The sequence below is a fragment of the Cibotium barometz genome, chromosome 55 (genome assembly GCF_041138505.1).
Source record: "Cibotium barometz isolate CiBa-2024 chromosome 55, ASM4113850v1, whole genome shotgun sequence".
Lineage (NCBI taxonomy): Eukaryota > Viridiplantae > Streptophyta > Polypodiopsida > Cyatheales > Cibotiaceae > Cibotium > Cibotium barometz.
This window is the reverse complement of record NC_141100.1, coordinates 6,393,044-6,419,947: the sequence shown is the minus strand read 5'-3', so window position 1 is coordinate 6,419,947 and position 26,904 is coordinate 6,393,044. Positions and strand designations below refer to the sequence as shown.

General features: G+C 44.6%; 1 protein-coding gene across 8 annotated transcripts; it reads left to right on the top strand.

The window, feature by feature from the left end:
• Window positions 1-6,750: 6,750 nt before the first annotated feature.
• Window positions 6,751-24,962, top strand: LOC147607301 (N2,N2-dimethylguanosine tRNA methyltransferase). Of its 8 annotated transcripts, none has more exons than XR_015264665.1 (9): window positions 6,751-7,664; window positions 7,753-8,020; window positions 8,153-8,353; window positions 8,467-8,563; window positions 8,640-8,891; window positions 9,069-9,131; window positions 23,723-23,970; window positions 24,110-24,614; window positions 24,727-24,962. XR_015264665.1 is itself a non-coding variant. In XM_086790237.1 (8 exons), the coding sequence occupies exons 1-7, from the start codon at window positions 6,812-6,814 to the stop codon at window positions 23,849-23,851; spliced, it is 1,863 nt and encodes a 620-aa protein (XP_086646363.1). In that variant the 5' UTR covers window positions 6,751-6,811; the 3' UTR covers window positions 23,852-23,887; window positions 24,543-24,697. The 8 variants fall into 8 exon arrangements, 1 of the variants encoding a protein (XP_086646363.1); XR_015264670.1 differs by having other exon boundaries at window positions 6,752-7,664; window positions 23,741-23,930; XR_015264669.1 differs by having other exon boundaries at window positions 6,752-7,664; window positions 23,741-23,970.
• Window positions 24,963-26,904: the final 1,942 nt, after the last annotated feature.

The following is a 26,904-nucleotide window of genomic DNA, read 5'->3' as shown; positions in this document are numbered from 1 at the left end:
AGGAGGATCGAGCGATGGAGCCTGAGAGGGCGATAGGCCGGCTTGAGTCCTCGCCAGCGGATGAGGTGTATGGTCCCGTAGGGTTTTGCCCAGCATGTAGAGGCTGGAAGTCCGAATTCTAGATCATTGGCAGTATAAAGAAAAAGAATAAGAGAGCCGGTTTGGCTTGTATGGAATTGATTCATGTATAAACTTTTTTTTTATAAATCTTGTTTTTGGCATTATTGTATTGTGGAAAAAGACTGTTTTAACAAACCTTGTGAAAAGGGCCTTATTTAAGGAACATGTTTATTTATGCCAAACAATGTGGTAGGATTAATTAGAAAACAAATTGACGCGTGAGTAGGGTGGAAAGTGGGAGGATGGAATGCCTCGATGGCACCATCCTACGGACGGGTGGACCCGATTAGTCGGCGGATTAAGTGAAAGCCCTACGCTAGATAAATAGGTTCTTGGGCAACTCTATTCTAGAAGACTAGGCCAGCGGCGGCGGTTGTGCCTTGCATGGATGAGGAAAAAAGCATTGCCTCTAGAAATCAAGTCTAGTAGTTGTAGGCCACTCTATGGGCTATCCATAGGTGTCACTCATTCCTTGGTATGTGCCTTGTAGGCCTAGATATTATCAGTTAGGACCTATGGTACAGTTAGTACTAGTTCCAATTGGGACACCTAGTACATGTATGACACCCAGTGGGGTTCATCATATTAGGTGTATCTTTTGTACTCTTCATCACTTGAGCAATACATCTACGCAACTCGCTTCCTTCCTTGCTCTTGCCTCCATTGCTTCCTTTGTCCACTCCACCCAACAGTGGTATCAGAGTAGGTTTTGCCCTGCAGTTCTCGCCAGTTTCAGCCTTCCCGAGCCTCCCCCTTGCTCATTGGAGCTGATTTCTTAGTGGTTGACTGGTTTCTACTACTCGAATCCACACGTGTGAGCTCCTATAGCTGTTCAGAGGCATTCCATCGCTTCGCCGTCCGACACTGTGCCTAAGCCCGTCATCACCTTATGCCCGAGCCCGCCATCACCGTTGCTAGCCCAGTTGCATGGTCTTTCTGCCTGTGACCCAGTCGCCTGGTCTTCCCGTTGATTGCATGTTGTCGGTCATCCACACGACTCAACACCCAACACCCAAGCTCCGCTGGCAACAGCATAAGCTCCTGCCTTCAACAGCCCGCATGACTCCCACAGCTCGCACCTGCAGGCAGCAGCTCCCACCTACAGCAGCAGCAGGAGCCTTATGCACAGTCTCCAACATTGTGGTGTAGATGCTCAGTAAGCAGCTTGAAGACGGCCGCACTCTAGCTGACTACAACATTCAGAAGGAGTCTACTGGAGAAGCACTGTGGGCTAGAGTCTTTGCATAGTCTTCAACAGGCATCTTTGCAAAAATCAGGGTTTCACCAACGGGGATTTGTCTTTTCACGTACATTCAAATATTGATGGCCGATTTTAGTTGGTTATACAGTTGGTTTATGCCTGGAAAGCCTTGAGGCTTGCGGAGTCAATAATTGGTATTTGCAGTTGAGAGCTTGAGGCTCCTAATCTTGCCTTTGTCACATTTGGATTTGTGCATTTGTCTGCATAATGGCCAGTGGTGGCAAGGATGATCTTTTTGGGGCTTTCGGGTGCTGACGAGGACAAGCTTGATGGGGTGAATTATCCTATGTGGTCATTTATGATGAAGCATGTCTTGGTGGCCAAGAATTTGTGGAATATTGTGAATGGCAATGAGCCTAGGCCTGTTAGGCAAGCTACATCTTCCACTGAGTCACATCCAGTGGTTCTTCCCGTGCTGCCTTTGTACCTCCTAGTCAGGAGATGATTCAGTAGGATGGCCGTGATGCTAAGGCACAGGTATTAATTGCTCTTTCTGTTAAGAAGAGTATTGTACCTCATATCAGATCATGCGTTACTGCTAGGGAGTCTTGGGATAAGCTTGCCTCTTTGTATTAGGTACGCAACGAGGCCCGTGTTGCCTATCTTCGCAAGCAGTTAAAGGATCAACATATGAATGAGGGTGATAGCATGGATGCCTATTTGACAGCTATCAAAGATTTGAAAGAGCAATTGGCCAACATTGATGAGGATATTCCTGATTCTCAGCTTGTATGCGGCACATTGGATGGATTGCCTAACTCTTACCAAGGTTTTGCTACTACCTTGAGGTTGGTTGCCATGGGCAATGCCAACTACTATTCCTTTGATCAGTTGGTTGCACTTCTATTGCAGGAGGAGCAGAGTCGCTCTAACAGAAATGCCAGTATGCGTTCTGATCAAGCATTTGCAGCCAATGATAGGAATAAGGGAAAATTTCAGAAATCTGCCCCTAAAAATACAGCAAATCAGTCTTCTTCTTCATCATCCCAGGGTGATCAAAAGAAGAAGAAGAGGTGTAATTACTGTAGGGTTGCAGGCCATGATATAGCTGAATGCAGGAAAAGGATTGCTTCTGAGAAGAAGAAGAAAGAAAAAGGACTTGCGGTCTCCACTGCCTCTGGCAATGATGCCACTCCTAATGAGCATGCTCATTTTGCCACGGAACAGTCTTGGAGTTTCATAGTCCAATGCCATTATGATCCTTTTGTACATGATGCAGGTGATGCTTGCATGTCAGTTTCAGCTTCCACGTGGTCTTTGATAGTGGTGCTTCTAAGCACATCACTTCCTGCAGGACATTGTTCACTTCCCTTGCTGATGCCCCAAAGGGGGGTTCTATGACATGTGCCAACAATGCATCCTATATGGTTAATGGTGTTGGGCAGGTTGCAGTCACTTCAGTTGCAGGCAATGTTGTCACTCTGGAGAATGTTTTGTATGTGCCAGGCATACGCAAAAATCTTATTTCCATTTCAGCTTTTGCTACTTGTGGACATAAGATTGTTTTTGATGGGCATAGGTGTGCAGTCTATGACTTGAGTCATGCCGATGCTATTGTTTTGACTGGTACTCTTCAGGGGGGCTTGTATAGCCTGGATGCGTATGATAGATGTAGTGACAGTTCAGCCCATGATGCCCATGCTGTGGATGCAGATGTACTCCTTGACACATATTTATGGCATGAGAGATTTGGTCACCTCAATCTTAATGCCTTGGTAGGGTTGCCACAAATGGTTGAAGATATGCCACAGATGCGCATGCCTACTAAGAAACATATCTGTGAAGCTTGCCTACTTGGCAAGATGCACCGCTTTGCTCTCCCCAAAGATGGCAGAGTTGGGGCATCTCGCAAGTTATTTCTTGTTCACAGTGATGTGTGTGGTCCCATGAAGACCATATCTATTGGTGGCTTCTACTACTTTGTCACCTTCATTGATGACTTTACCAGGTACACTTGGATATTTGCATTGAAGTCCAAGTCAGAGGTGTTCACATGCTTCAAGTACATTGGGGATTATTATGTCACAATCCAAGTAAATTGGGCAGCTCTTACAGAGATTTCAGTTTGAGGACTGCAAACCCGTCTCCACCCCATTAGAGACTGGTTTTCGTTTCTCTGCTGAAGATACTAGTGGACCTTGTGATGCTACCTCTTATCAGCAGCACAGCAGGCAGTTGGTTGTTTACTTTACTTGTGTCATACTCGGCCGGGGACTTGTAGTACGTTGTTTACTTTACTTGTGTCATACTCGGCTAGACTTGTAGTACGTGGTCTCCCAGTTGAGCAGGTTTATGCACAGTCCCACTCATCACCATTGGCATGCAGTGAAACGTGTCTTCAGATATATCAAAGGCACACAACACTTGGGCCTTTTTTACAAAGCTGATTCTTCACTTATCATGCATGGGTTCACTGATAGTGATTGGGCTGGTTGCTATGATACATGCCGATCCCATAGTGGCAATTGTTTCATGCTTGGCTCTTCATGCATCTCTTGGTTCAGCAAGAACCAAGCGACAGTTGCCACATCTAGTTGTGAGGCTGAGTACAGGGGGCAGCTTTCACAGCTACAGTAGAGTGTGTTTGGCTACGGAAACTACTTGCAGATCTTCTAGTTGGTCAGACTACTCTTAAAGTCATTCATACTGACAGTCATAGTGCTTTGGCTATTGCACGAAATCCTGTGTTTCATGCTCGCAAGAAACACATTGAGGTTCATTACCACTATGTCAGAGAGCGATGGTCAGATGGTGACATTCAGTTGTCTTACATTCCCACTGAAGACAACTTGGCAGATCTCTTCACGAAGGCTCTCCCGCGACCAAAGTTTGAGGCTTTTCGACAAGCTTTACACTTGGTACCATTTGTTACGTGATCTGCTACTCTGTACAGTCAAATAGGTTGCTATATCCATATTGGACGAATTTGTGCAACCATAACCTTTAGTCTTCAGGTATCTTGAGACGTTTCCAGGATACTTTAGCCCATACCGTCGAGGGGGTTTGTAGGCCACTCTATGGGCTATCCATAGGTATCACTCATTCCTTGGTATGTGCCTTGTAGGCCTAGATATTATCAGTTAGGACCTATGGTACATTTAGTACTAGTTCCAATTGGGACACCTAGTACATGTATGACACCCAGTTAGGGGTTCATCATATTAGGTGTATCTTTTGTACTCTTCATCACTTGAGCAATACATCTATAGCAACTCGCTTCCTTCCTTGCTCTTGCCTCCATTGCTTCCGTTGTCCACTCCACCCAACAGTAGTTACCCAATTTGTGATCAATTACCTTATAGGTGATTTGATTTTTAGAAGATCACGCTCCCCCTGCGGGATAGGACTAGGTCTTACCTATGAATCGTATCCTTGAATCTCTACATGGTCAAGGTGTCGATGAATAGGAAATTTTCTCCAAGTTAAGACTTAGTGGACTATCTTAAGTGTTTCCCCTATTTTAGAAGGGGGGAACCTTACACTATTTTAGCCTCTACATGTACATTGATAATTATGGACTTTAAATAGGATTAGGATGAGAGGATCTTTTACGTTTGTCACCGGCTTTGTTGCTTAAGTTGAAGGTACACAAATGTGTTGGTGCTAAGTATGTGTGTTTTTAATAATAATACTAAAGTTATCTACCTAAGTGTAGATCCCTTTTGATGGTGGAGAGCTCTTGTGTGTGCTTTGTTATTGGTTGACCTCCTCTAGATGGTAAGTCTTTGTCGGTATATATTCTAATCTTTTGTTGCTAATTATTATTTGTGAAGAAGAGGGTGTTGTTTGGTTCATGCATAAGTGAGCATAGGGAATCCTCTTTTTGTAATAGGTTCATTACTGATGTAGATATGTTTATATTGAAACATATAAACATATCCTCTTTTTGTAATAGGTTCATTACTGATGGAGATATGTTTATATTGAAACTCTCTATACGTGATTTGTTTGGTTCATGCATAAGTGAGCATAGGGAATCCTCTTTTTGTAATAGGTTCATTACTGATGTAGATATGTTTATATTGAAACATATAAACATATCCTCTTTTTGTAATAGGTTCATTACTGATGTAGATATGTTTATATTGAAACTCTCTATACGTGATTTGTTCTTCGATGGAGAATACATTTCTCTTGGGTTTTATAAAGTAGATCTTTATAGGGTTGCAGGCCCTTGTAGTCCAAATTGTAACACTGTGTCTTACTTAGGCTTCGAGAGCCTACTGATGGGCAAGCTATTGAGCATGGTCATAATGATGCCTATATGTATAGCTTTTTAAGGCCTACCCATACGCCTATCCATAAAAGTACATCGTCTATTGACCACAGTATGTTAAATACTATGATTGTATAATTGTAAAGCTCTTTAATCTCAAAAATCCAAAGTTTTTAATGGTTTTTAAGTATTACCTAGGTACATGTCAATTTGAGAATAGAGTTGGTAGTTTTAAGTATAGGCGTCATCTTATAGGATACGCAGGACAACCCGTAGATGTCACCTTTTTGATGAAGGAGCCTCTACGTCTATAACACACCAAGATTCTATGGCACCATCTTATTCTACTTAGATATATTATATCTTCTAGTTTAGGGTCGTTGTATATGAGTTTTTTTAGTGGTTCTTATATAGGTTATGATGACCTTTGTATGTGAAATGTTTTGGTTTGTTTACCACATTTTAGTATAGTCTATTATATTCATGAGATTTTTTGGTGACCACTACATAGCTTATGGTGGGGAGTTTTGTATGTAAAACATTTTGGGCACCACATTTTCGTATAGTTTTCAAATGTATTTTTTTTTTGTGTATAATGGTTATTTATGATTCTAATTACCATTTTGGTCATTTACAAAATTTTTCAAGTTTTGAGAGAGAGAGAGAGAGAGAGAGAGAGAGAGAGAGAGAGAGAGAGAGAGAGAGAGAGAGAGAGATGATGATGATGATGATGAAATCTACGAGAGAGATTGGATGACCTATTGAATTGGAGTGGATTTAGGCCTATGTCAAACCTATATCATCTTGGGATGAATCCAAAAACTAGTAGTTTTGCTAACTAGAGTGAAGACGCTACATAAGTTGTTTGCGACTTGGTGATGTAAGTCAAGTTGCGATCATTGATGTTACGATACCGATCATTCGTGTTCCAAATGGTAAGCTTTGGCGGGACATTGGCATTGGATGGTAAGGTTGTTATGAGATTGATGAGAAGACACTAGGGAGATGTTTAGCCCTCATGAAAAGGGAAAATATTCACATTCCAATTTGTGGAGGAGCTCTCCTTGAGCATTTGAGTGAAATTGTGCCCAACCCCTACCATTGAGGCTACTCATCTTCTTATTTATGATAAGGGTTAGCAAAATAAAAATTGAAATATGTAATGCAGCAAAGAAACACTCATGCTGATTACGTAGGAAGGCTTTACAGTGGAGATGGTTGGCGTGCTTCCTCCATCGCCGTTTCTCTCGGCACCATCGTCACCTTCACCTGCGTGTTCCTTTTTCATAGATAATGCGAAGAGTAGCTCCTGCGCCATAGCTGCCAAGCACAGGCTCAAGGGCAAGGGGGCGCTGGTGTGCGAGCTAGGGCTAGGATCCGAAGTATCGGAGTCCGATGCAGAGGCTTCTATCTCCTCCTCCTCTTCAGGTCTGGCATCGGAGCGCGGCGTCGTCTTTTCGACTGGCCCTTCTTTCTACAGGGCGCAGAGCTCCCTGGGGCGCGACCTCGCCGTACTGGCCGCCGCTCTTTACAAGCGCTCGCAAGGACAGCTACGCGTGCTGGACGCCATGTCCGGCTGCGGCGTCAGAGCCCTCCGCTACCTCGCCCAGTCGCAAGCCGACTTCGTTCTCGCAAACGACTGCAACCCCGGCCTCCACACCACCATGGTGGAGAACCTCAGCCGCTATGCGCCTCACCATGGTGTCCATTGCCCTCCGTCTGAGCATGTTTTCGGATCTGCCGCATCTCGAAGCAGCACAGAAAACCCTAACAGTTGCAGCGAAGCTAACATCAGCAACACAGGAAACCCTATATCTACCATTAGCAGCACAGGAGACTCTAACCCTACCATTACCAGCACAAGTATCCCTAACCCTACCATTACCAGCACAGGAAACCCTAACCATACCATTAGCAGCAGAGGAAACTCTAAAACAAGCAGCGAAGCAGGATACTCAAACGGCAGCAGGTTAGTTGGAAACCCTAATGGCAACGGAACACATGCAACAGAGTTTGTTGAACTTGGATCGTCTGCTGCTCAAGGCCCTACTAGCACTGATGTTACTGGTGAGGCTAGAACCTTAGTTTAGTAGCAGGGGCTCTATATTTGTCAAAATTGGGTCCTATGATGCTGAAAGCAGTGAAGATGTTGCAGGTCTTTCGTGTGGACCAGCAGAAACTACGAGTGAAGTCGAAGTGGGCACTTCTCAGATCGGAATAAAATGGCAAGTAAGCCACGAAGAAGCAACTAGATTGCTCATGAGATACCATTTGAACATGGATTTCTTTGACCTTATCGATGTAGATTCCTTTGGGAGCGATTCATTATTCATAGGAGCTGCGCTCTCCGCTATCCGATTTGGTGGGCTTCTCTACCTGACATGCACAGATGGTTTCTCTTCTGGTGGTCACAGACCTCATAAGTAAGAGCAAGCACGTCCCTTCTACTGTATGTTAGAGCAAGTGATGCCCTGCCTACACCATTTCTCAACACTTTCTTCGGCACTTTGGGTGCTAGCTGATCAGCAGAATCTGATGTATGTTTTTTTTTGCAGTTCTTTGGCATCATATGGAGCCTTCATAAAGCCCATGCCGTATGCAAATGAGCTGGGTCTAAGGATGCTCATCGGGGCAGTGGTTAAGGAAGCTGCACTTCGCAAGATGATCGTTTCACCTGTTTTTTCTGTTTATGCTGCCCATGGACCCGTGTTCCGGGTTTTACTTCGCGCGAGTGCAGGCAAGCCCGGCAAAATCAAGTATTCCTCACAATTTTATGTTGTGTTTGTTTGTGATCAGCAGTAAGTGGGATTATGTCAATGGTCTACATATTAGACAAGTCTGAACATATCTAGTGAACTTAAACTTATAGGCACTATCGCTTCATATACTACTGTGGTAAATGTGGAGATTCCAATGCCGTGGATTGGGAAAGTCTTGGAACAACTTCTTGTCCATGTTCGGAGAAGGTGCGTCAGCCAATCAGATGTATTATTGTGCTCAAAACATGGTGCATCCAACTAACGCTAACCTTCCATATTGTAGGTGTCTGATTCAATAAAGATGTCAGGTCCACTTTGGACAGGACCTCTCCATAATTCCAAGGACATTCAAGAAATGATGGCCCTAGCCAAGGAGTGGGGTTGGATACTGAATGTAACCGAGGATGAGAGTGTGAGCAGGTCTAGTAGAGGTGGAAGAACGAAGCTTAAACAGGAGAAGTTGTTGGAGCTGTTGAATTTGATGTTGGAAGAGAGTCACCCTGAGCTTCCTTTTGGATATATTTATCTGGATGAGGTCTCTCTCTCTCTCTCTCTCTCTCTCTCTCTCTCGCTTTCTCTTGCTCTCAAGTTTTTTTAATCATCTTTCTGACCAGGTTCTTGCATAATATTTTATCTGGGCACACCAGGTAGTTTCTACTTTACACCTTTTTTCTACATAGACTAATTAAAGCGATGTGGAGATCTTTTGCAGATTGCCAAGCGGGGGAAGATTCCAACCCCACGTCGGGAGGCACTTGTTCAGGTTTTACGGAATGTAAGCTTAGAGTAGTTAAGTTTTGGTTTTTGGAAAAAGATTAATTGTATATTGTGCAAATGTGTAAGTAATTTATTTTTAAGCAATCATTGCCTTTCTGACAGGTTCTCGCCATCCAGTCTGTTTTCGGTCCAGAGTCAAAGGGGGTGGTGGAAACTCGTCTTTTGAATCGTTTAATTCCTGGTGATAGGTTGCAATGGGGGAGAGATTATGGCAGCTTCTTGATTTGGCCAAACCCAGTGGATTACCTTTGTTAGCAGCTTTATAGTATGGCCATGAGCTCTCGAATCTCAATTGCTTGAAAGCAGCTTATGCATCGCTGTTATCCATCATCCTCTCCAAGTTTGTGTGTCTACTTGACCTCATAGCTGGCTTTTCATGCAAGCTTTGGCAATTCAACTGATGATGCATGTTGGAGCTTAATTATGTATTTAGCCAGCCTTTGCAATCCAAGGACCTCAATGGGTAGACTCCTTGACCTTTGAGGATGTGACACACCACTGTACCATCAGGATTAGCAGCTTCCATCAGGGACAGGTTGCCCAGCAGCATTCAGGGCTCAAGACAGCTGCAGGTGGGTGTCGGACAGCTGCCAATGACCAGCAGAGAGATCTGGCAGTCGGGCACCCCATATGCCTATAAATAGCCCTCCCCCTCTTTTTATCCAAATAAAGATCCTTCTATTAGTTATAAAGAAAAACCAGCAGTACGGCTGAATGCAACACTACCAAAAAGCAGTCCAAATATACATATAAGGAAGGAAGGGGGTTCCTCCTTGGCTGGCTGCCCTATGGGAGGGAGGCTACAATTGGAGGTGGAGGGAAAAGCCACTCTAATGCCTGTAGTGCCAAGTAGCTCCACTGTTCTCCCTGGATAGGAAGGGTACAGGCACGGAAGAAAGCCTCACACTGCTGCTGCATGTGCTCTGAATCACCGGTCAAGAGCTCAAAACGGTCCCGAGGGTATGTATGAGATCCACCCAAATGGAACGGATGAGCTCTGATTTTTTTTCTTTTTGGTGTTTGTTTTTTTTTTTGGGGGGGGGGGGGGGGGGGTTGCAATCAAGCTGTTGATGGCCTCGCTGCATCGGGTTCACCCAATGTGCCAAGCTGCGATGCTGCTGCTGGTCTCCCATCGTGAGCTAGTGTGTGACTCTGGAGTCCAAGGCAGTATCGGAGCTGCCGTTACAGTCATCATAGAGATGCGCATGTGAGTGAGACTCAGAGCAAGGTTGCGTCCTCATCCTCGTAAAGTAAGGCCTCGCCTGCCGTGTTGCAACCGAAGCTACAGCAGTGCAGGGGTGCTCGGATCGGAGGTGGATATGGTGAGAATGCGCTTTTTGGATATCAATGCTCCACTCTCAATATTGTATTGTTTAGGCACCGACTAGCTCATGTGTGTACGGCCCTCATTATGAGGAGTAGCCATGGTTGAGCAGTTGGGGGGTGCCTAGCATCCTTGTATTCACACGGGAAAGTGGCCTAGGAGGCCAGATGGTTTAGAGATGGCTTGGATTAGATTTGGTACATTGTCAAATAGATTACATGCTACACTTGACTGTTGTCTCATAATGGTCCACACATGGAGTAGGTAGAATTTACTCTTGGACACTATGGCTTGACATTGCAGGGCCGAATGGGGCCCAAGATGGCTGAGTCTACACCATAGGTGGTGGCACTGACTATGACCGTGGATCTAAGCGGTCATGTCATGGCCGCCCCGTGTATGCAGGCCATAGTTTCCAGAAACGGCGTTTCTGGACGACCGAAACGTGGAAACGTTTTCCACGTTTCGGAAACGTTTCCAGAAACGGAAACGGCGTTTCCAAGTTTTATTTTTTCCAGGGTTTAGAAACCCGCGTGCTCTCTTTCGCCGGCATTTTGCGCCTTCTTTCCGCCGCCTGTTTGGAGCTGCTCTACCCATCTACCTTGCCCTCTACTCCTCTACCTCCACATCAGCCCTCTACCACGCCCTCTACCTCTCTACTTGGGGCCTCCACCTTTGCCATCTAACATTTTGATCTATCATTTGAGTCTGACATTGAACTTGAGCAAAGATGTATTTTTCAAGCTTTTGTAATGTTTTTTTTAATCATATATGTATGTATTAAACCCTAAAACCGAAACTCCGTTTCTCCGTTTCTTCCCGAAGGCCGAAACTCCGAAACTCCGTTTCCCGCCGTGCTCCGCACCCCCGTTTCCGAAACTCGTGGAAACTATGATGCAGGCCTATATAGATGCACGGCCAACGCCTTCTCCACACAGTTCATCCGTCATCATTGTGAGTTTACTCCCTAGGTTCTACTACCATACAGTTTCCATCTTAGCAATTCCAAGTCAGCCATGGAAGCTCCCTTCATAGGAGCACATGGGCGTGGGGCTTTGCCATCTATTGTATCACTTCAGTAATGCAACATACTTCTCTATCTCTATTGTTGTGCAATTTGAGTTTTAAAGTTTTGTACTGTGAAAGATTCTACTTCTTATGAGTGTTCTCTTGTATACACCGCACGTTGTATCCTCTTACATGATATTGGAGCTCGGGCTCAGCACAAAAATGTTGTCACGTGCACGACCGTGCCATGGCTAATCCTCAGCATGAACAGTAGAATCCCTGATTAGACAGCAGTTAGGACAGTATTTTGAGCATCATTAGTAGTAGAAGCATTACCATCAGCAGTAGCATCATTGATATCATTAGCATCATCGATATCATTAGCATCAGCAGTAATCATCATCATCATCATGGAGGGGTCTGGATGACCAAATAGCAGCCAGTAAGGGCTGTATTACAGCAGTCGGCAGATTTCAAGGGAGTCCAGACTCCAGGCAGTAGGTGGGGCAGCATCAGGCAATGGACCAGCAGTGTGGGCAAGCATTAAATAAAGCGCAGCATTTATAGGATTTTATTCATGAATATTTGTCCAAGAGCTGGCCGACAGCAGCATATGTTGGCCAACCAGCACCTCAGCCTGGTATATTTGCATAAAGTCAACATTCAGCAAAGTACATTCATTCATTCAGCATTAGAAGAAGTAGAAGTCATCAACTATCATGTAGAAGGGGCCAGAGGTCACCCCTTTGGGACTGACGAAGGGCCTAATCTTTTTGTACCATATTAATACAGAAAACTTGACACCATCTAGCTCTCTTCTTCTCTCTCCTCTGTCTTAATCATGTTTAATCAGCATCTTGTTCTTAATCAGGCTTAGGGTTGTGGATCAGTACAACAAAGGCTTCCGTGCATGCAACATTGGTATCAGAGCATTCAGGCTTAGCCACTATGCATAAGTCCCAAGAAAGGTGCACGTATCCAGTAGAAGAATGCAGTAGGGTAGCAGATGGAGTGAGCGAAGCTAGAGGAAAGCATTCCCCAAGAGTATGTACTTAGAACTAGTACATCTTTAAGCTCTCTAGTTCCAAAGGCCTAGCATGAGGCATGATCAGTTCCGGGAGCAGGTGACCCACCGCTATGTTAATGGTAAGGGATAGCAGGCATGGGGACGATAGTGGAACATATGCTTAGTTCTTCAACAAGACTTGGAAGTGGAGATTAGAAGTGGAAGGTGGTCAGACAAAAATATTAATGTCAAAGTCAGAGTTAGAAGTAGCAGGTCAAAGTTAGAAGTCCAGGGAGGAAGGATGATAGAGTGTCCACCCTGTCATCAAGTTTAGCAGGAGGGCATGTTACGTGCACGCCCGTGCTATGGCTAATCCTCAACATGAACAATAGGATCGTTGATTAGAACAATAGTTAGGACAATATTTAGAGCATCATTAGCAGTAGAAGCATTACTATTAGTAGTAGCATCATTAGTGTATCATCAGCATCATAATCAACACTACCATCATTATCATCATCATGCAGGGGTTCGGATGACTAGTCTCAGTAGCCAGTAAGGGCTGTATTATAGTAGTTGGCAGTCTTCAAGGGAGTCAAGGCTGCAGGCGGGGCAGCATTAGGCAATGGACTAGTAGTATGGGCAAGCATTAAATAAAGCGCAGTGGCATATGGTGGCTGACTAGCACCTCAGTCTAGTATATAAGCATAAAGTCAACATTCAGCAAAGTACATTCATTCATTCAGCATTAGAAGAAGTAGAAGGTATCAACTATCATGTAGAAGGGGCCAGAGGTCACCCCTTTGGGATTGACCAAGGGCCTAATTGTGTACATACATTAACAGCCTTTTTGTACCATATTAATACAGAAAACATGATAGCTACTATCTCTTTTTTCTTCTCTCTCTTGTGTCTTAATCATGTTTATTTAGCATCTTGTTCTTAATCAAGCTTAGGGCTGTGGATCAATACAGCAAGGCTTCCGCACATGCAACATGCTGTCTAGCAATAATCCTTAAAGAAATGGCATCTTCCGCAAGATCCCACCCACCACCAATTGGTGGTGATGGAAAGCTTAATAACACCAATTATTCTCTCTAGAAGTTCAACCTTAAGGCTATTCTCTCCTTCTATGACCATTATTGGTATGTTCCCTTAGCTCTGCAGAAGCATGGGCTTTGTTGCAGAGCCAATACGAGGCCACAAAACTCTCAAGGATATAGAATCTCAAAAATCAGCTTCAACAAGAGAAGTTGAATGAAGGTGAAACGGTGGAGGTGTTTCTCACTAGAATCAAAGATCTCCGTGTCCAGATGATTGTATTTGGCATGAATGTACTCTCTTTAAATCTCGCTCAATGCTATCTAAGGTTGTTGCCGCCTAAGTATGATAGTTTTGTTACCTCTTTGAATATTGGTATTAGGTCTACTCCTCTCACATTTGAGGAGTTTAGCTCATTCCTTCGGAATGAGAAGATGACGATGTAGAGTTGCAATGGTTGCACGACGACAGGCCTTCTCTGATAACACAAGAAGAAGGGTAAGGATTCTAACTCTTCAAATCAGAAGAAAAAGGTTAAATTCTTTTATTGTAGCAAGAAAGGGTACATACCCAAAGAATAGAGGGAAAAGCAAGCGGATGCCAAGAATGGCACTCTAAAGACCAAGAAGAATCTAGTCATGGTGTCGAAATAGAGCTATTTGTTACCATTGAAGAAGTGTGTAGTGACGAGATAGCTAATATTGTAGTACATGATGATTCTTGGATCATTGACAGTGGGGCTTGTAGGCACATGACCAGTCGTCGTAATAAGGATTGGTATTCCTCCCTAAAGCCTATGGGAGATGACATCATGGCAGTAGTGGGCAACGATACAAAGTGCCCAATAAAAGGTTGAGGTACTATTTCACTTATGTCTAAACTCTAAAGAAGGTTGTACAAAAAATCTTTCAAATGTTCTTTGATTCCAAATATGAAGAGAAACTCCTTTCTGTATTGGCCATCATGGACCGTGACTTGTGGGTTCACTTTGACAAGAATGTTCTTGATGGAGGTAATAAGGTGATTGCAAATGACATTCGGAGAAACTTGTATGAGCTTTCGGCGTTTGCAGTGTCGGTCGATTTGGGTTGTAACAAACTTTGGCATATGGGCATCTCAATATATAGACTCTTTCAGAGATGCAGAAAGGTAAGCTAGTTGAGCATTTGCCACAAACTTTCGACAGCCCAGATATATGTGAAGCTTGCATGATAGGTAAGCAGCACTCTTTCCATAAGAGGCGAGTTTTAGGACCAAGGCTCCTCTTCCGCTCGCACATGCTGATCTCTGTGGAAAGATGAGTACAATTGCACTTAATGGTTCTTCCTATTTTTTCACATTGATAGATGATCACAATAAGAAGATTTGGGTTTATTTTTCTTAAAGAAAAGTCTCAGGCTTTTGGAAAGTTGAAAGAATGGCTTGCATTAGTTGAAATTTGTGACATAGTGGAAGCCTTCATGCCTTAATCACAACCCTTAAGCACTCTATAGGAACCTTAATGCAAAATGCATGAGAGAAGAGAGAGAGATAGACTGGTTTTGTAGTATATTTCAAGGCCTATATAACTGCAAGGAGTTCATGATTGTAGAGTGAGTAATTCTTCTCTGTAGGCAGTAACTTACGAGACATGTAAGCTACTGGATGACCATTTTGTTGTAATACACCGTCAATTGCAATGTTACTTGCATCGGGGATCACCTGAAATGGCTTGTCCCACGAGGCAAGTGCTAAATAAGGCACTTGTGATAAAGCCACCTTGAGGTTCTTGAATGTCTCCAACGCTCGTGGAGTCATTCGAATCCGTTGCCTTCTTGTCTTGACACCCTTTAGCAGATCGGTGAGATCCGCCGAGAGGTCAGAAAACTTCTCTATGTGGGTGGAGTATGCTTGGCATAGACCCACAAAGGATTTGACCTCATAAGCTATCTAAGGTACTTCCCAATTGATAATATCGGCCATCTTAGCCGGATCAAGTTGAATGCCTTCTGCACTAATTATGTATCGGTAATGAACCTGGAATAAATAAAATTCCGACTTCTTCTCATTGACGTAGAGCTTGTTGCTTTCTTGCAACTTAAGGACTTTCTCCACATCAATATCATGCTACTCAACCGTAGCTGAAAATACCAGTATGTCGTCCAGAAATATGAACACATACTTTTCAATTAATTCCCGAAAAACATGCATTGTTCGAGTTCTTGGAGCCAGAGGGAAAGATCTCGTGCTCTGTCCTGGGAAAGATCCCGTGCTCTGTCTTGGGAAAGATCCCGTCTGGTTCTGGCCTTTTCTCCCCGAGGCGGTAGTCTTGGGAGTAGCCGGCTGGGAAGTCTTGGGCTTGCCACCATTATGCTTCATTTCAGCACTCTGCGCAAGCGAGAGTGCGTCTTCGAAGGTGGCTGGTCTAAACATACGCACCTCCCACTGGATTTGCGTGTCAAGACCATACAAAAATTGCCCTTTCTTGATAAGCCTAATTGCAAACATAAAGTCCAAATTTTGTTGGCAAGTTGAAGGACTGGTTGCGCGTTCTGACACGCTCCCCAGAACTCGTCTTTGAGTCGCTCAAGGTAATGGGGCGGTAGAAACTGCTGCTTAAGGTCGCGGACAAACTCGTCCCACACATAAGCTGCCATACCTAATTTGGTGTGGGCATGAGCCCACTGGGTCCACCAAGGAATGGCCTCACCTTCCAAGTACCAACTGACTAAGATCACTCTATGAGTATCGTTCTTTCTAACTGTGGCAAAGTAAGCTTCAAACTGATGCAACCATGAATAAAGAGTTGTGGGGTTGAGTTTACCATTATACTTACTGAAGTTCATTTTCTTGGGAAAATGATTCCAGGACGCTGCTTGTGTCAATCTGGCGTCCAAAACTGCAAGGTAACGCTCATGCTCCACGTGTCACATGGCTTCGTCTTCGTGTTGTCGGATCTCCAATGCATGCATCTGCAACTCAAGCATAGAACTCGGCTGTGGTCGTGACCCTGCGAGAGGGTCTGTGTGTAGAGGATCTGGAATTTGGGATACAGAAGGAGAGGGAGGAGGATATTGAAAACGCGGTGTTGGAGAATGGGTGCGCTCTTCCAAAGCTAGGATCTGCGCCTTCTGCTCTTCGAACTTGGTCGTTTGGTCTGCGATTGCTCGCATCATCTGTTGGAACATCTTTGTAACACTCATGCCTGATGCCCTAGCTGGGCTGCCTGGTGCACTCTGGTTCCAAGGTTCTCGGTCTCTCTCGTCGTCGAAGCTCGCCGTAGCAGGAAAACCCTCTTCCTTTTCCAGAGCGCAATCTGACCTTCCACTATGTGTGTGGGAGACTTCCGGAGGCTGAAAACCAACCGTCGGTAACTTCAATGCTCAGAAAACAGCACACTTGTCGTGACGAAATTAACGCACAAAACTGAATATAGATATGCAGAAAAATAGAGAGAGAGAGAGAGGGAGAAGAGGACATAGTATTGGGTCCCGAATACCCTTTGTAGGGCCCCCACCACGAATGGTGTATTTGCTTTTATTAGAATGATGCAAAAAACTGAAATAAAAGACTGACTGAACCTTCTTGGCTGAGATGGATCTCTGCCCTTGACCTTCAATCCTTCACCCCTTCTGCGTTAGCTTGTTCTTGGCTATCCTAACCCTTGGTTCAGCTTCAGCACTTGGTGAATTATGAGATAAATGAACTGATTTGTGGCTTTGGTATTTATACCCTTCAGGACATCCAGTCGGCTGGTTCTATAGCAGACTGTCCTTAAAATGCTCCACGACTAGAAAATACAGCATTAAATGCTAAAAAATGCTGCGCATGACTAAAATAAATGCTGGCCACCATGCACCTCAGATCTGGCGCCCCACACCTGGTCTACACTCCCCTAGGGGCTGTGTAACCAGTCGGCCACTTGTCCAGGAGCCCTAGGGCTGTCTACAGCCCCTCCATGGCCATCCCATGGCTGGTGGGCACAGCCAAGGCCTTCCTGGCCCCTATGGAGATGGTTCTACACCTTCCCCATGCCCACATTGTCCTTGGGGTAGCCTTATGGGCTGGCCCCTTTCCTATATGCAAACCCTAATTGTCTACACAGTGATCTGGCATCCAGTAACATACCAGATACATAGAACCACTGACATCATTCCAGAGGGAGACTCACAGCGCGGACTGGCACTGTTTCATGTGCAAGACAATGCACACATGACCTCGGACGACTAGAATGGAACCCTGGCTGACTTGTCCCGGACTGGGCTCACATGGGACCAGTTTTCCATCCCAGTTCCTGCATCTGTACAGACATGTCTACGTGGCATCCAAGTGCGGGATGCACGTGACATCCCCTTCTGCTTAACTTGACGGAAGCTGCATAGCCTCCAAATAATCCGTCAATAACGCCGGATAGTCGTCGAAAAACTCTTTGTCAAGCCATACCGCTTCGTGGGTCCCTCGGTCTTGAAACTTCGTGAGGAACTGTCTTTGCCTTCGGTCTGAGTCATGTTTAAAATGGTGCAAAAGGATCTGTTCTGGATGATGGGGAGAAAACTGAATTAGGGTTTAGAGTTCATTCATGGGAGACATACACAGAGAAGCAAGGGAGAGAGAGAGAGTTGTGGGGATAAGTCAACTCATGAGGCATGAGTGTGTGACTCCCCTATCACACATGTATATTGCACTAGTACACATAGTGCACTTAGTACATTAAAAGTACTAAGTGTACTATGTACTATAACTTATGGGCTTGTACACACTATAAGGGTGGGCATAACGCCTTTACCCCAACAACCTCCCACTTAAAGGCAAAGTGCCCTTAAGGAAAGGAAAAGAAAAAATCAGCATGTACATGATAATATACAAGACCATATCAAGGCTGAAAATGGCCTCATCCAATGCCCATCAAGTGTCTGCAATGAGCAAACCGCTCCGGAGGCAAACTCTTCGTCAACAGATCAGCCGGGTTGTCATCCGTATGAATCTTAACAAGCTGAATTTGCTTGTTCTCTATCACCTCTCTGATGAAGTGATACTTCACATCCACATGCTTCGTCTTTGCATGAAAGACAGGGTTCTTTGCCAACTGGATGGCACTCTGACTGTCACAATGCAACAATGGAATATCCCCTGTATAGCCCAGATCAACCACTAACCGAGATAGCCATAATGCCTCCTTGCAAGCCTCTGTGGCTGCAATATACTCGGCCTCTGTAGTAGATAAGGCAATGCACTTCTGCATCCTGGATATCCATGACACAGTACCTCCTGTGAATGTAAATACATAACCGGTAGTAGACTTCCGGTTATCTGGATGACCGGCATAATCCGAATCCGTGTAACCATGCACTAATGCATCCTGTTTGCCAAAGCAAATGCACAAATCCTGTGTGCCCTTCAGGTATCTCACGACACCTTTCACTGCTTCCCAATGCTTCTTGCCAGGGTTGGCCATGTATCTAGAAACCACTCCCACTGCAAATGCAATGTCCGGCCTAGTAGCAACCATGGCATACATGAGACTGCCACAAGCTGAAGCATACGGAATTTTGGCCATATCAGCCCCGTCTCTATCTGACTGTGGGCTGTCCATAGCACTGAGTTTCACATATGGAGGCAAAGGAGTACTAGCTTTCTTCCCCCCGTCCATATTGAACCTCTGCAAGACTTTGCCAATGTATTCCTTCTGAGACAAATACAACACATGCTGATTTCTGTCCCGAAGTATCCGCATACCCAAGATGTGATTTGCATCACCCAAATCCTTCATATCAAAGGTTTGATGCAGCCTCTGCTTCAAGGCAATTATCTCTTTACGAGATTTCCCGGCAATCAACATATCATCAACATACAAAATGAGAATCAAGAGACTGCCATCCAAAGCTTTCTTGGTGTACAAGCAGTGATCTATGTCACTTCTCCTGAATTTCTGAGATTTCATGAATGTATCAAATTTATGATACCATTCTCTTGGTGCCTGTTTGAGCCCATAAAGACTCCTTTTCAGCTTGCATACAAGCTTTTTCTTTCCACTCACTGCATAACCCTCTGGCTGCTGCATATATATCTCCTCATGGAGATCACCGTGAAGAAAAGCAGTCTTCACATCCATCTGAATCAAGTCCAGATCATCATGCGCAACCAAAGCCAACACAGCTCTAAGTGTGGTCATTTTGACCACTGGAGAGAAGATCTCATCAAAGTCCACACCATATTCCTGCTTAAAGCCCTTAGCCACTAACCTGGCTTTGTATCTTGGCTTTGCATCTGGTGCAACTTTGAGCCTGTAAACCCACTTGCATGGCAAAACCTTCTTGCCTGCAGGCAAATGCACCAACTTCCATGTTTCATTTTTATGCAGAGAATCCATCTCTGATTTCATGGCACGCTCCCAAAGAGCCTTGTCTGCCCTCTGTAAAGCCTCTTTATAACATGAGGGCTCCCACAGTCAGTAAGCATCAAATAGTCAACCCCTGGAACAAACCTGTCAGGGGCTCTGGAGGGTCTAGTGGACCTCCGTACCCAATGACCATCATTTGCAGGTTGCTGTCCAGCCTGCATATCACCCACTGGTGGCTCCTGTTCCATGCCATAAGGCTGAAAAATCATGCCCGGTATATCCTCTAACTGTGGTATATCCATAGGGATATCTTCTGCCATCTCTGGCTGTCCATTTGGACCATTTTCAGCACCATTTAAGGGCTGGTTTTCCTGCTGTAATGGCTGATTTACAGCCCTTGGTTGTTGTCCATGATGTCCATCATCATCAAAGATGACTCTGCCAGGCTCCTGTTGCCTTGCAGGCTCCTTATACATGCATGTTTCATCAAAAATGACATCATTGCTGCGTATGATCTTTCTATTCATGGGATCCCAAAGTCTATACCCCATTTCACCTCTGTCACCATATCCTAGGAATATGCATTTGTGAGACTTGGGATCAAGTTTGGTGCGCATTTCCCTGCGTATGTGCACGTACGCAACGCAACCAAACACTCTCAAGTGCTTGTATGACGGAGGCTTCCCTGTCCATACTTCTTCTGGCACTTTCCCACCAAGCCTCGTGTTCGGTGACCTATTTATAAGGTGAACGGCTGTCATAACAGCTTCAGCCCAAAAACCATGAGGTAATGCAGCATGTGACAACATAGAACGGACCTTCTCCTGTATGGTCCTGTTCATCCTCTCTGCTATCCCATTTTGTGGAGGATCATAAGGAGTAGAGAGCTCCCTCTTGATGCCTTTAGCATCACAAAAGTCCTGAAACTGTTTGGACATATACTCTCCACCATTGTCGGAACGCAAAGCCTTCAGTGTCTTGCCAGTTTGATTCTCAACATGAGCAACAAACTTCTGGAACACTGAGAATGTATCACTCTTCAAACGAAGAGGATAGACCCACACCTTGCGTGTGGCATCATCTATAAAAGACACAAAGTATTTTGCCCCTCCCAAAGAAAGCTGAGGCATCTCACATACATCTGTATGCACAAGCTCTAACTGAGCATCTTTCTGTCCAAGAGCTTTCTTGTGGGGGCACTGTAGTTGCCTACCATATATACAATGCTCACAAAATTGAAAACTTGAAAACTTTAGAGAAGGCAAGTAACCCAAACGAGACAATTGCTCCATTCCCTTGACACTCATGTGTCCCAACCGGCTATGCCACATAGAAATTTCCGGCAACTCGGTTGCATTTACATTAGCATGGTGACAAACACCTGCATGCATGAAATAAAGAGTGTCCACCTTAGAGCCTCTGGCAACAACCAGTGAGCCCTTACTAATTTTCCACTTTCCACTACCAAATGTGGTAACATAATCAGCATCATCAAGCTGTCCAGTAGAAAGCAGATTCTTCTTGATCTCAGGCACATGCCTGACATCATGGAGCATAAGCTGTGAACCATCTGAAAATACAAGCCTCACATCACCTCTGCCAAGAATCTTGCATGCATGGTTATCACCCAAATAAACCACTCCTTCATTGCCAGCAGTATACCTGACAAACAAGTCTTTGCAACCTGTGACATGAAAGGAGGCACCTGAATCAATGATCCATGAGTGCATACCATGACCACCTGTAAGAAGTGAATGGGCATCAAGTGAAGACGTAAAGAGGACCTCATCCTCACTGCCACCTGCATGTGACACATTGATTTCTTCAATCTTGACTCCACTTTTGCCCTTTGGCTTTACATCTTTGGCTTCATCTTTCTCTTTGTCTTTGCCTTTTCCCTTTTCTTTTGTCGGGGCCTGATGCTCTGCCGCCTGAGGGCCTGCCTCTCTCCCTGTCCCTTGGCGAGGATCTGAATGAGAAACAAGAGGAGGAACCATTGGAGGCGGTCTCTTGGACTGTCGATGAGGGCAAGCTGGCTAAGTGACCCATTTGCCTGCAAATGAAGAATTGACTTGGAAGGCGTGAATACTCCACGCACTGCTGTATGGGATCGCCCTGGAGGCTAGGAATAGATATACAATGCGGCACAGAATCCGATGAGGCTACATAGATGTGGAGGGATGGAATCCCAGTTGACCGTGCGAGGGCCGAGGCAGCAATGGGGGGGGGGACTTGATCACTCTCCCAATGGCACCACCAATCACTGGGAGAAGAGGAAGGTACTCCTTCGTGAGGCCTGGGAAACAAATTGTCACTGGGAAGCCCGACACGCTAGCCAGGGGGTCCGACGCAAGATCAAAGCCGTGCTGCCACCGGGCAAAGAAGGCTTGCGCTGTACACAGTGCAAGGACGCTCAACGGCATGACTCGGTCTGATGCCGTTGGCGAGTCGAACTCCACCTGGTAGTAACCGTGCCCCAAAGAGTGAATATCAATGATCTTTACAGGCTCGCCTGTAAAAGATCCCTGAGCTGTCCTTGTGCAAGGCGGCTACCAACAATTTTGCAAACCAGGGTGGAGGCCTCACGTGAGGCAGAATCTGAAGATCCACTTCGGAAAAGGAAATGCAAGCAACGGCAGCCTCGGTCGGGGATGACGGCATGGAGCCCTCTTGAGGGTGAAGACCAGAATAGGCCAAAACTTGCCGAAAAGAGCGAAAGAACGCTAGCGAGATTGAGAGCTCTACTTGCAAGTGTGGTATATGCCAGTACATGATGAGTCGGACAACAATAAGAAGCCAGCCGGCTATCAGAAAACAAGTCGGCAAGCTCACGGGAGGAGAGAAGGGGAAAATGCAGGCGAGGGGGGGAGCTTAGATGCGCTCACGACTTTGGTCATGGGTTCCTCTTTTCTACTGTATATTACAATGCTGCAGACTTATTCACCAAAGGATTATCTCAGTCAGCTATCGATGTTCATGGCACCTCCTTGGGTCTTGGGCCACCCCTAGGACCTGAGAGGGGGTTTTAGCATATATCATCTCTTATTGGCAGCTTTTTTGGTGTCTACAGGGGCCATTTCCTTGCTCTAGCGTTCCCCATATTTTCACCCATTTTTCCCCTATTTATGGGCCTTTGATGTGGGTTGCCCACCCTTTTCTATGGATATTTTACCTATTTTCAGGTCGTGTAGGTGTAAGCCCAGCAGGGCGTGCAGTGACAGATTCAACCACGTGTCCAAGAGGTAATGATAGAGAGGGGAGAGAAAGAAGGCTATAGGGATCTTGCATAATACACCACATTGAGCGGGGAACATGCCCCGCCCTCTTTCAGGAATTTATTCAGGAACAATCCATGGGCTGTTCCAAGCCATGACCAATACAATCAATGAATACAATATCAAACAAATATGCCGATGTAGAAATTTGGCTCGAAGTCGGTGTCGGGGCACAAGATCTTTGATGCCGTGCACACCACAAGGATGACCCACAAGAGTCTCTCACCAAGCTAGTACCAATATCCACAGTCTGAATCAAATCCCAAATCTCGAAGATGTCCAAGGAACTCAATACCCCAATCTGTAGGAAAATCCTCAAGAAGCTTCTCGAAAAATCAATCTCCAAGGTGGGGGGTATGAGGGCCCAACTGCCAATCCTCCTACTGAGGATTTAGAGGAGGATGCTGGCAGCTAGAGGTGGCGGGTGGGTGGCGGCTGCTCAGAAGTGGCGGGCGGTGCGGCACTTGTGAGAGTAACTGTATGCCAACAAAACATTTAAAGGAAAAACAAACAGGAGAGAGAGAGAGAGAGAGAGAGAGAGAGAGAGAGAGAGAGAGAGAGAGAAGTGCTTGCTTATGTTTTGGTGAGACATTTTTCCACTATCTTTGTTTCTTAGATTGATGCCCTTCAACAGGAGGGCTACGTTGTGAGCAGATCTCAGATTGCCCCAAATGCTCTGAAGACCAATTGCTCAATGACTTGCTGTATAGCATTAGCTCGTAGACTAACAAATATTGGACATTAAACCTCCTTTCTATGGTGACTTTCGGCAAGATCAAAGGCGGGAGCTAAGACAGCTTTCAGTTGATCCAGGAGTCAATAAGGTTGTACCACAAGAGGCCTCTCATTAGAAATATGTCAACTGTGAGTTTCACTACTTTCATAGTTACAGCTGGGTTACTTTGCTCTGAATTAGTCAGTGCATACGGGGGGGGGGGGGGGGGGGGGGGGGGGGGGGGGGGGGGGGGGTGATTTGATGCATTTTTTGGTTTCATGCTTGCAGGATTGATATCGTCCTTTTTCTGCTGCTTCAGCAAAGAAGTTCAAGGAGCCTTTACCAAATGGAGACTAATGAGGCCTGTGCTGGGCATAATCTCTCCACCAATTTGCATATTCTATGATTCCTAATCACGCTTTTAGGTCTTCTGCATTTTTAGCATTCAAGCAGCTTAAATTGATTCAACTACTTTTCGTGGTTAAGTGGATTTAGTGTGGTGACTTGAGGCTTTAGGTATCGTCATGGAAACAGCGTACTGGAAGCAACAATTCTGTCTCTTGAAAGATGGCTTCAACTCATATGTGAACTCTTGGAGGTTGCATTCGTGTTTGCCAGACAAGCTGGACTGCTTGACTTGGCAGTGGGCCCTTTAATCATGTATCCATATGTTTACTGAGATTGCAGATTGCTGCCATGTCTGATCTTGAGATTTTTGTAGCTATCATACACCATGCCGGGAGTCTGTGATGGCCATCCATGCTAGGAACAAGAAACACAGATGAGTGAAGTGGTATGCAGGGTTGTTGCTTACAAACGGGAGTTGTTCTGTTGTGCAGCAAATGATCTAATACAGAAGTGCAACCTAAGAACTAATCGCTTCTGTGCAACTCTTGTTTCTGAAGGTTGTCTAGAAAAGTTGTGCTCTTGAAGGTTGAATCTGTTGAGATCAAACCTGATGGACGGACTATGATTGAAACATTGTTACTTAACAAAGCTTGCTCTGTTGTGGGGGATCCCATGGTTAGGAGTATGTTATGGTTGTGGATTGCATATTCCCAAGACATTTCATACTGGCATATTGGTCTATTAGACCCTATCACTACATTGTCATTATATTAAGCTACGGGTTCTCTTGGTAGTTGTGAATCATTAGTGTTTAATTATTAACTCTAGGTTTTATGTGTCTCAACGTTCTTTGATCATTCAGGTGGTTTACAAGGTTAGAAGTTGTTTACCATTTTATTCTGAAAATGAAGTGCACACATTTGAAATGGCAGATAGCTTGATTGCATGTGTAGAGGAGTGGTAATAACTTTCGCAAAGTTGACTCCTTTCATGTTGGTGAGGGACGGGGTCCCTTCATCGTTGTTTGCCAGCCATAAAAACTGTCCAAGCTTACCGTTTTCACAAACAATAACCTTATAATTTGCTGTAGCATCCCGCCAATGCCTCTCCTGCTTGCTGTGGAATGGGATGATGGAGAAAAGGTATAGTTCTAGGCTTACTACTTTTGAGGTATATCAAGCTATGGCTCAGCAGCTTTTTGAGTTTGTATGATCCATGTGTTAAGTTTTCACTTGATAATCTTCTGATAGAAGGACATCAATGTAGGTCTATTTTGTTTTTTCTTTTTTGCCATTCAACACCTTCATGTCATCTCTGTAAATATTGTTGTTCCTGTGTTCAGTGATGTCCTCATGGGCATATCCCTCCAGCCACTGTTTGATTGTTGTACAATCATCATGCTGTTGCTGTACACTCGTCATGCAGTCACCATATGCTCATCCATGATGACATTATGTTGTAGGCCATCGAACTTCCTACTAACATGTTTCTGATCTGCAATTTTACTTAAATGTGCTGATTGATGTACCATTCACAGGAGATGAACCCCCAAGTGCAATTGGCATAGATGGCAGTAATGCACGGCAAAGCAAGGGCAAGGACATGTAAGAAAGCTATAGGATGTTCTGCTGTGATTGAATGGAAGCCTGCAGGATATGAGTAGGACTGAATGGATCCCTGCTGAGCCGGACGGGACCCCTTTGCAGGCTGGGTTTGTGAATGCCTTTGCTTGCCCTTCTGACTTTTATTTCCCACGAAGTAAGAAACAAAAGGTGTCACTCAAGCTCACAACAGTTTGATATCTTAACATCATTCACATAAAATCTAGCTACATCAGCAAACATCAAAATTAAACTGGTCGATTTCTGTTAAGAAATCTATCATCACCAAACATGAAGTTCTTACAAAATTAAACCAAGTTACACAAAGCTTGGCCAAGTTTGTGCAAAATTTATGCCTCAGAACTGGATAGAGCTACCTACAGTTGCTGTGGAGGAAGCCATCTTGGACCCTGTTGATGAGAGTTGATGCTTAGAAAATAGTGTAGATTTGTGACAAATGAACCTCGTTAGAGTGCTAATCGTACAAATAGAGAATCGTAAGTAAGGCAAGGAATTTTCTCTGATTGTGATGAAATTTTAAGTGTAAATCACAGAGAAAGAGGGGGGCTTAACGTCGACTTAATGATCTAGAGACACCAATTGGCAAAAGGCGGCATAATGTGTGTACAACGAACTTGGTAGGTTAGTGAATAGGTTAATTTAATCAAGCAAATGCATTACTTGTCCAAGTAGCACTATTTGTGACCTAGATATCAAGAAGGTTATAATGTGTGTCAATGAACTTAGATCAACAAATATAGATTAACGCCATAAAGGTTTTTTTATACAAAAATAAATAATCTTTTGTACCAAACATACCCACAAAACCAATAAAAGGTCGTCTCTAACTTGAATGCCATTTTTCCAACCAATCATAATTAATGGACATTTAACTTTTTAAAGAGGCACACTTTTGATTGATACCTAAATTTCTCTAGCCACCACAAAAGAGGCACACTTTTGATTGATACTAGCCACCATAGTTCTTTCATGCACAAGTTTATCTTATGCTTTAATTGGTAAATTTTTGGATTGATTATATTAAAAGTAACGTTCAATTTTGGGAGGAAAAATACATGGATTGAGAAACTTATGCAATGTTTTAGGAACCTGATCATCATAGAGCTATCCTAC